Below are 10,518 nucleotides of genomic sequence, written 5' to 3'. Positions count from 1 at the left end.
GTGGTAATGGTATAGCAAGTTAACAAAAAAAAAAAAAAAAAACATCACATTACAGAAAAAAATTAAAACTACTTGCCAATAACATGTAACAGATGTACCTTGTAAAATATTCAAACTCTGACAAACTAGTTGCCAAGCACACTGGCTTTTTGGTCAAAACATGCTGATTATGTTAAAAAATATAGATCTCCTGCACCATGGCCTAATACTTGCTTGGTTTGTGTTTCAAGCTGATGGAAATTTACTAGACCTCAAGTTTCTATACAGTGATTAACTTTTATGGTTTCCCTTTGGTCTCGAGGCATTGCACACTATGTACTCCTGTACAATAAAAACAAAGTATAAACTTTTATGAGTACAATGACAGGTTCACTAATTGTCTTGTTATTTATCTGAAGAGGAATGTTTTTAAGAAATCACTTAAAACAATAATATCGTGGGAATAATATACATTCTTTCATGTTTGACAACTATTGGATTGTTTTTGAATTTCATATGAGATTATAATACAGGAAGCGTTTCTAACATCACATAAATAAATAAATAAATAAAATAAATAAATAAGTAAAACAAATGAGATCTAGTTATAGAGATCTTGATTGTTTCCTTATAGTCAACAATGAAATTAAATAAAGAGATTAAAAAAAAGTTACTTTAGACTCATACTTCTCAGATCTTTCTCCTGAGAAAAACTCCGCAGTAATCTGAAATTTCAGTATGATCTCAAACATTGTTCATCAAATTCTGTTTGCTGAATACCTGTAAAGTGGGACACTTACGCGTATTCTTTATTATTATATATGTGCGCATATTCGTCCTCTGTATTTTAAAAATCTATTCTTATATCTTAACCATTTGGAACATATTTTAAAACAAATGTATATTTACATAAATGATCAGAAAGTGTCCCACTGTATGCACTGAGAGGGAACCACCAAATGTGTTAATCTTCCAAAACTGCAACATTATTGGCCAATACTGATCAACTCTAAATGGCCAAACATCGACCTGGCTGATAAATTGGTCTAAAATCAACGTATGAGGAAACTTTGTCACTTAAAACCCCTTAACCAACAACAACAACAATAATCATCATCAATAGTAACACTCAAATTCAGTGACAACACTCAAACCAGATTATCATTATTTTGGTCTAGAGGTCGACTGGTTTAGGCAGGATGGATCAGATAACTGACGTACGTGCGATTTCACGCGGGCCACGGGCCACGGGCCACGGGCCAAAAAAGGCGGAGCATTTGACACCATGTACCTCAACGAAAGCAGGGGAGGTCTGATATATAAGCGTCGCTTAGAACCTTTCAGATCAGAACAAGAACGAGAAGGAACAAAGTAAGTTAGCGAACATTGAAACAAACGAATTCAAAATTCAGCAACGCTCAACGGACTATCTTTGAATCCCACTCTCGAACAAAGGACTTTAGAGAGAACTTTTCAAGCGCGCGGACTCGTTTATCTCGCTGTATGTGTTTGGATCTGTCATCCTCTACTATGGTCATCATGGAAGTGCCCACCATCGACTCGGCCTCGCTTCGCGGTCTGCTGGAGGGAGATGACCCGGACTGTCTGGTTCTGGACTGTCGCTCGTTTTTCTCCTTCAGCTCGTCTCATATTTCGGGCTCCAGTAATGTGCGCTTCAGTACTATAGTACGCCGGAGGGCCAGAGGGGGGCTGGGGCTGGAGCACATTGTACCCAACGAGGACACCAGGAACAGGCTTCTGTCCGGGGAATACCAGAGTGTTGTGTTCCTGGATGACCGCAGTCTGGAGATGGGAGAAGTGAAGAAAGACGGGACTTTAATGCTCGCCGTGAACGCTTTGTGTCGCAATCCATGTGAAGCAAGAGTATTCCTTCTTAAAGGTACGAAAAGACTCTTCTTGAACTATATTTTGGGCTATTTTCTTATATTACCATTTCATATATAAGGTGTGAACTTGTGTCCTGTGAATGTTTGTGTACTTAAAACAAAGTGCGACCACATGTTTTCTTGTTGGCAATTATACACTTGTAAATTCCAATTTTGTTGAAAATAATGGTTTCTATTTTATTGTTTTTAGGTGGATTCGAGACGTTTTCCTCTGAGTTTCCTGAAATGTGTACAAAGCCAGATCCTCCACAAGGCTTGAGTTTACCTCTGAGCTCTAGCTGCCATTCAGACACTACTGATTCTTCATGTAACTCATGTACAACCCCTCTGTATGATCAGGTAACCTATACATATTCTTTAAATAATAAGCTGTGCTGTAAATGAGACATGTTTTGGATCATTATGAGTGAACTTGTTCACTAATTTTCTTTGTTTTGTTCTTTAGGGTGGCCCTGTAGAAATTTTGCCGTTCCTATATTTAGGCAGTGCCTATCATGCCTCCAGAAAAGACATGCTGGACATGTTGGGAATCACAGCACTCATTAACGTCTCTTCCAACTGCCCCAACCACTTTGAAGACCACTATCAATACAAGAGTATTCCTGTTGAGGACAACCACAAAGCCAACATCAGTTCCTGGTTCAATGAAGCTATCGAATTTATCGGTGAGTGTAATTTTTCGCTGGTATTATTCAAACCCCTTGTTAAGAAATAGGGAACAGATGTCATCATTTGAGGAGCTTTGGCAGACTCATAGCCCAACCCCCATTCAACTGAAGTCTGAATTGAATTTTTCAAAAGTTCCCTCCATTTCAACCATCTGTACGTCCCAGGCCTGACAGCCACTAAGGCTTACATCATCCTCTCATCCTGTTTAAAGAGGTGCCCCCTTTTCAGATAACACCAGGCTGTGACTTGATCTTTTCATGGGGCAACTGGCTCTGTCTGAATGCTTTGCATCCTTTGTATAGCCTGAACAAAAGGAAGTGTCTCTGGTTCTCTGTTGCCCTCCTGTATGATCAGTGCACTTAGCAGGGATGCTACAACCCCCCTATTGTGTATTCAGGCCTGTCGGGGGGTGTTTCCCCTCTTACTCGAACCCCTTTTTTTATGAGATTGCTTCCTTGATTAGCAAACCTGCAGAGTATAATATGCAGTTAAATGTGTGATTAGAGAATTAGATGAAACCGCGTTTGGGTTTCTGATAAGGTTGAGCTGGTTTAATTGAGTTGTTTTTTTTTTTTTCACAGATTCTGTACGGAATAAAGGTGGACGTGTCTTCGTTCACTGCCAAGCGGGTATTTCGCGCTCTGCTACCATCTGTTTGGCTTATCTGATGCGCACCAACCGTGTCAAGCTTGAAGAGGCCTTTGAGTTTGTCAAACAGCGGCGCAGCATCATCTCACCCAACTTCAGCTTCATGGGGCAGCTTCTGCAATTTGAATCCCAAGTGCTTGCCTCCTCTACGTGTTCGTCAGCGGCAGGAAGCCCCGCCATTAGCAAAAGCAGCACAGTTTTCAATTTCGCCATCCACACAGTGGCCAGCCCTCTTTCCTTCCTGCAGAGTCCCATCACTACCTCGCCCTCGTGCTGAGACGGACTCTTTGAAGTGGTCTGATTCGTTGTCTCACCTCTTGACTGGCTTATTTATATGATGACTGTATGATCCCTGAGGTGATCATACCAGTATTAAGGCTCAGGAACTTTTATTTCCTGTTTTGCCACCAATATTCCATGATTGCTCACTGTTGTGTGTGTAAGGGGATGGCTGATGAAGCCTAGCTCCCCCAGACAGTTTTAGCATTTTAACACTGTGGTCCATACTTAAAACCAATCTGATGTGACAAACCAATTTGAAACACTCCATTTCACCTCCATGAGAATCTCTCCTTTTTTTAATTTGTTGATGAGTCTCTTGACTATTGATAATCAGGTTTTTGGTTATCTCTTAGCATCGAAAAAAGCCCCGTCTCTTAAAGGTTGCTCAGGGATTGTTTTCATTTTTTATGTTGATGGTGTTACTATTATTATGTTTTTTTTTTTTTAGGAGAGTAGTCCAGGGAGATGGGCAGTTGTTAGACATGAAGGTGCTAGTCGTTATGTGTACTGCTAATTTTTTTTTTTTGAACCGTGAATGTAGTTCTGTGTAGTCTTTGCCTTAAGACAGTGGAAGTTGAAACAATGAGCCTGTCATGCCTTTTTAGAATGCAATCCGATTCTTCAAGATGTTTGTTTGTCCGTGAACAATCACAAGAATACCTCATGTGTCTGTACTGTTGTCAGTCCGGTAAGAGTCCTCCAATAAGCACTACCAACAGGAATGACTCTTGCGAGGCTGTTTTGATATGTGTGACTATTTATTAACTAAATTAATATATTATGCTATATTTTTTCATATATTTGTGATACTTGTTGCTGACAATAAACGTTTTTTTTATACATGCAGTCTTATGTGCATTAATTCTGTGACTGTATTGCAAATTTAGGCTGTATTACATTTACGTTATATAGATGTTTAATTTGCAATAACGTAACGCTTCACAATAATGCATCCAAGTGAGGTTGTCCAAACATTTCAGTATTTGATAGCATACCAGTGATATTTGAGGATTCCCAATATCAATTTTAATACGACAGCAAACATACTCCTTTATTTCAAAAGTAAATTATTATAAGAAATCAAGAACCTTCAGTTTATATGAGGCAAACCAAACAACTCATGAACATAACGTTCAGGCTTTTTATAATATTTTAAAGTGACAAAAGTTAAAAACCCATGTTTTGGTGTAATGGATAAAACTACAAAAACTGTTTCAGAATCAGAACTCCATTGACATTTATACTTCGTGCTGTCCACTGATCATACCACCTGAGACAATGTTAATATGACATAAAAACAAGGATGCCTTGCCATTGATATTTTAGAACAGATCTGATTGAGAAAGAATTTAGACTTGAACATAAGATTTTGGTTTACACTGAATTACAAAGACGTGATATTAAGTCCATATTGATCATACAAACAATAAAATACAGATACATATGTAGTTTGTTTAGCAATGCAGTGATATTCAAACATCTTTAAGTGACTAAAGTGTCCAAATACTTTTTTGGAGTCAGTGCATGTTTCAATATGTAGACAGATGAGCACCTTCTGTTCTTAAAGAGAGGTCACTGGGCAAACAAATGCAGCTGACTTTATTATTTGAACTGGAATCCAGGCCCGTGTGAACGTTTCAAATATTGCTGGGAAAATATCTGAACAATCCCCTTTTCACCCTGACCATGACATGTTAGGGCATTCTGACCTGTGTTCGCGTGTGCATTGGAATTCTGCATTGGGAATGCTTTGTGGTCACAATGCATAAAATCAGTGTTTTCAGTTGTTCCTGCGTGGGGGTCTCAGTGAGCTGATGTGCTGTCAGATTGCAGGAGGGGTGGTCAGAGGAGTATGGGCTGGGCTCAAGCCCTTCAGGGACCACAATAGGAGCAGCTGCAAGGCGTTTGGGAAAAGTGTGACGACTAATGCGCACTCAGTGTTCGGCCAAGCACAGGGTGTTCTGTGCCTCATCCTTTGTGTCATGTAAGATGGCAGCGTGGAGTGTTTTCACAAGCCTCAATCATGGTGGCTTTGTAATTAGCACAACATTGGAAGTGATATGGGCCTTGAATAAAAGGCCATTTGGATTATAATGCTCCAGTGAATTTGGGTAAATAACATGTGCACTTTTCTCAAAGATTGTAAATGAAAATATATAAATTCATGAGCAAAAGTGTATTTTTTTTATTAGGTACTAAAAAGCATTTTTAATGCTTTTAGCTTCTTTGAACTTCAGTAGTTATATGGGGTGACAAATGATTTTTTAAATGTACAGATATTTGAAATGGAATTATTTATTTAACAGAAAAATGTAATATTCTATGAGCCTGTTTCATGCTCTTGCATATAGAGTACACACACCTAAAAATACAAAGTCCCCAAAAATAAGAATTTTTTGTATTTATTTTATAAACAGGTGAAAAAAAATATTTATTACCGTTAATGAATAAAAAAACATTGCTCAATAAAGTACAATAATTTTATGCAGTGTCCCAATTAGTATAAGACCATACGACTGAATGTAAAAGTTGTTTAACCAGGTTATACAGTTTAGTAGCTTATCACTGATATATTATTATAGTTTTTAATTCATTTAATTAAAATGTATTTTTATATTTTTATATAATTAAAATGTTTAGTGTTAGTAAATTTGTCATGCTTTTATAATTTTTCTTCTTCTACTACTTATTTTTTTAATTAAAAAAAAATGTTTTTAAGCCAGTATAGTTTTTATTACAGTATGTACAGTAAGTTCATTTAGTTTGCTCTCACTTTATTTTAAGGTCCAGTTCTCGCTATTAGCAAACTATTAACTCTGACTTTTGCCTCCTAATTTGCTGCCTATGAATAGTTAGTAAGGTAGTTGTGCTTTTAGTTATTTTAGACTTGAATGAATGAATTAAGCAGTTATATAGTGCTTTTCTTATGTGCTACTATACCCCTAAAGCACTTTACAATCATATCAGGAGGTCTCTCCTTGCTCAGCACCAGTGTGCAGCATTCACCTGGATGATGTGACGGCAGAGTGCTCACCACACACCAGGTGTGTTCTTTTCTGTGCTTTAGTTTTAGCTAATGATGTTAACCCTGCACTGCGGTTCACTGCATGGACTACTTATTGTTTAAAAAACCTAAACAAAAGTCAAGTCACCTTTATTTATATAGAGCTTTATACACAATGTGCAGCTTTACAGGAAAACAATGTTTCAATGTTACAAATAAAATTCAACTCTTCTGTAAAGCAGCTCTAAAATGGGACAATAGTAAGCAGTACTTTTTCCAGTTAAAGTCTGCTCATTGAGATTCAGTGATGCCATCATCCAGCTCAGTTCTGTTGCTAAATGTTGTTTACCAATGAAATCCAGACGATTTCAATGGCATATGCTCTCCAGACTGATCTTTTGTGCCTGTGAAGAAAGGGAGGCCTGCTTTTGTGGTTGTTCTTTAGTCTTCAGGGGAAGGGGTAGAGAAGGCCACCTCCAAGAACCCATTACTGATGCGTGGTCAAAATAAATGTTCTCTCATCAGCATAAACAAATCACTTACTGTTTGCTAATTACTTTTGCTCTTGGTTACTTATGGTTAGATATATCAGAGAGACAATAGCAATTGCCTGGTATCCACCCTAGCACTCAATATTTTCTTCAAAATTTTTTAAAAACTTTTCATTTGCAGACATACATGCAGCAAGTTAATTTCAAATGAAAGTCTACATTTAAATAAACTAATTTAATAATTAAATAGTTACTATCAGTCTCTTTGCATACATTTTTTATATTTCATTAAACAAGCATAATGATAAAGAGAGGGGTTTGTTGTCACAGTGGGTGTCATAACACTGAGTGGAACTGAGCAAAGGTCACTTATTGCTAAATGTTTTGCGTCTGTTCCTTAAAGGTTGAGTATAAATCACAGATGGAATAAATGACATGTTATTTTCATTTTGTTTGTAGGTGATCTTTATCCTGCTCTGTCTAATGCTACTGTTAATCTGTCTCTCTGTGTCATAATAAAGCAGCTTGAGGAGCTGCTCTGATGTCATGTCATGGCTCACAGGAGATGTGAGAATTGATTTTGGTATGGTAATGCAATCAGTCTAAAATGAGTATAGAGTATGCAAGATCTTAAAACTGATCCTATGAAAAGAAAGCAATATTAACAATGATATTTAAATTCTAATTTTAACAACATTTATAACAATTACGTTAGAATTTATAGCCCTTTGAAACTGCTCACCTGGTTACATTCTGTGTTTGTAAGAAGACGCAGAAGTGTGAAGGAAGGTGTGCTATGTATGCTTGAGAAGGCCTGCTTACACAGTCCAAGGTTTAAAATTAAAAATTCTGATATTTGTGAACTATGATCTCAATGTCTATAGAAAGTAGGGGTCTTATGTTTTATTTGTTCCATATGTTTAGAAACATATTGCTATAATATATACAATTGAACAATTGTTTTACATACAATTACAGTTACATTTACTTACAGTAATAGTCTTCATGTCTCCTGAACTGGTTTAAATGAAAAATGTGTTGCATACAGTTTTTTTTAGCTGAAGTCTATAGATTTCATGACAATCCAGACAGGGCATGACTGTTAAAAATATAGTGTATAAAAGCAACCTAAAGATCCAAAAACGATTAAAGAGCGCCACCTGGCGTTAATAAGTAAATTTTCTTCCTTCCTCTCATATTTTTGCTTTGACCTTAGGGAATAAATAAATAAATAAATAAATAAATAAATAAACACACACACACACACACACACACACACACACACACACATAATAATAATAATAATACTAATAGTTTATAATATAATTTAGTTTATATATAATTTTTAAATTAATATATATATATATATATATATATATAATTTATTTATTTATTCCCTGAGGTCAAATCAAAAATATAAGAGAATATAAGATAATAATAATAATATATATATGATATAGGCTTATGTGTGTAGCAGCAGGGCTGGAACTAAACTGCAGGGCTCTGCTCTAAACAAATGTGACATTTATTTATTTTTCCCTCTCAGTTTTTGCTTTTGCACTGTATACATAAATTATGACTTTTTTTTTTAAAAATTGTTTTAATTTATCTTTCATTTATCTTTGTATTGTGAGAATCAAACTCAAACTTAATCTCGAATTTAGTATAACAATTGTCTTTATTTAATATGTTTCAAGTCTCAAAATTGTTCCCTTCGTTATACTGGGATAAATCACACTGGGATCGGATGTATGCTAAAATTGTTGGACGTGGCGCCTGCCTAGAACATTTTCCACCAGCTGGAGATTTCTACACATTCGACTGAGGCGGGCCAACGGGAGGGACCGTGTTTATCAGGAGCGTTGGGGCGTTCACACGAGGAGCCGGACATAGCGATTGGACAGCTCACAAGAGATACAAACACACGTGTGAGGTGTTTTTAGCTTTCAAACAGAATTTAGGCGGGTTGTTCGGTTTTCCTCCGCAGTATCCACTGCAGTCTGTCTCGAGATCAGACAGCTCTGTGGCGGCTCTTTGGAATGATTCGGTTGTATTAGATTCAGTTAGAAGTGTTTTGATGGGGAATAACGGATCTTCCACGGGGGTTTGCGCTCGAGGGACAGTTCACAAGACAAGAGTTCAGTGGCAAAGCAGCAGTCTGCAAGGTGAGTGTCTGGCTTATTTTTGATTATAATAGCAATATAGTGTATAGGCCTGTAGCTATTGGTAAATTATTTTAACAGTTCAATATGTCATCGCATTAGATACAAAATAACAAAGCGAGTGGCATCTCAAATGCTGCTTGAGCTTCTCTGACTCTTGGCAATAACTTTTCTGAGACGTTTTAGTGGATGTATGACGTCACATCCCCCAACAGGTAACGCTTCACAGATTTTAACAATATGGGCTGCATCTGAATATGCCCAATTCCCTACTATATGTGAAAGTGAGTAGTATGTCCAACCTCACAATATTCTTAAAACAGTAGGCAAAAGGTACCCGGATAACCTACCAATTTAGTATGTCTGGATTATGCTCGTATTACACTCATCATTCATACTTTGTTTTTTTTAAATGTAATTTTAAATGTAAACTGATGTATAAAAGCAACATCACACTTGCAGTTTTGCGTTGGTCTGAATATGGGAGCAACAGCACTCTTGCCTGTGATATAACTCAGTTCTTAAATATATAGTATAATTGTTTATTAAAAAATCAACAAAATCAGGGCCTTTGTTTTTACTTCAGAATTGTGGCATTATTATTAATCTATAATCTTGTTCTAACTCTTTTCTCCGTTCTGTTATAATAGTTTATAATATTGTTGGGTTGCCATTTATAAATATTTTTTGGAAAATTCCATGAGAATGGACACTGTTCTACATAATTTTAGAGTCAAACAGGAAATGTAACTCCCACGATGAGAGAGGGGTGGCCACTAGCTTCTGAGCTATGCAGAGTTGGCAAGGTTGTGGTTTTCCCAGGACCTTGATGAGAAGAGAGGGGGAACAATTATTTCAAGTACAGAAATGAGGACTCTGGAACAAACTACTATACACTACCGTTAGAGGGCAGTTTGCACTTATTGCCATAATCTTACCAGCAGATGGCAGCTAATGTGGGATATACTGTGATGAGAACAATAATAACAAAATGTGCTATTTCTTTAACTAATAGCAATAGTGAACAGTTTTAAATAAAAGTAGACACATTTTGTTCATTTTGAATGCTTATCTTTATACATCTTTTTAGTGATCTTCACTTGAATGAGTTTTATTTTAGCCTTTATTAAATACTTTCATGTTTTCTATAAAACTAGTGTTTTCTTGCTGACAAATACAGACGCAGGGCTCTACCGTGTGTTTTTTTTAAATGTATGTTTCTCATTTGTTTAATTGAGTAATGACTCTTTGAACATACATGCATTGTTCAAGGCTTGTAGTCAAATGAGTAGTTTGTCTGTATTCCTTCATCCACTGAGTCACAGGCCAGTCAGCTGCAAACTGCAAAAAAACTAAAAAGTGTGTTGTAAAATAAA

General features: G+C 36.6%; 2 protein-coding genes across 2 annotated transcripts in view; both read left to right on the top strand.

The window, feature by feature from the left end:
- The first annotated feature begins 1,280 nt into the window (after positions 1-1,280).
- Positions 1,281-4,328, top strand: LOC132114016 (dual specificity protein phosphatase 1-like). Its single transcript, XM_059522126.1, has 4 exons — positions 1,281-1,879; positions 2,077-2,225; positions 2,332-2,551; positions 3,137-4,328. The coding sequence occupies exons 1-4, from the start codon at positions 1,483-1,485 to the stop codon at positions 3,478-3,480; spliced, it is 1,110 nt and encodes a 369-aa protein (XP_059378109.1). The 5' UTR covers positions 1,281-1,482; the 3' UTR covers positions 3,481-4,328.
- Positions 4,329-8,609: 4,281 nt separating this feature from the next.
- LOC132114015 (E3 ubiquitin-protein ligase NEURL1B-like) overlaps positions 8,610-10,518 on the top strand; it is a 76,142-nt gene continuing 74,233 nt past the window's right edge. The window contains exon 1 of the mRNA XM_059522124.1: positions 8,610-9,145. Coding sequence (XP_059378107.1) covers positions 9,058-9,145 — 88 coding nt within the window. The 5' untranslated portion in view covers positions 8,610-9,057. The remainder of the gene's footprint in view (positions 9,146-10,518) is intronic.

The sequence above is a fragment of the Carassius carassius genome, chromosome 33 (assembly GCF_963082965.1).
Source record: "Carassius carassius chromosome 33, fCarCar2.1, whole genome shotgun sequence".
NCBI lineage: Eukaryota > Metazoa > Chordata > Actinopteri > Cypriniformes > Cyprinidae > Carassius > Carassius carassius.
The sequence above is the reverse complement of the archived record's forward strand: the minus strand, read 5'-3'. Positions and strand labels throughout refer to the sequence as shown.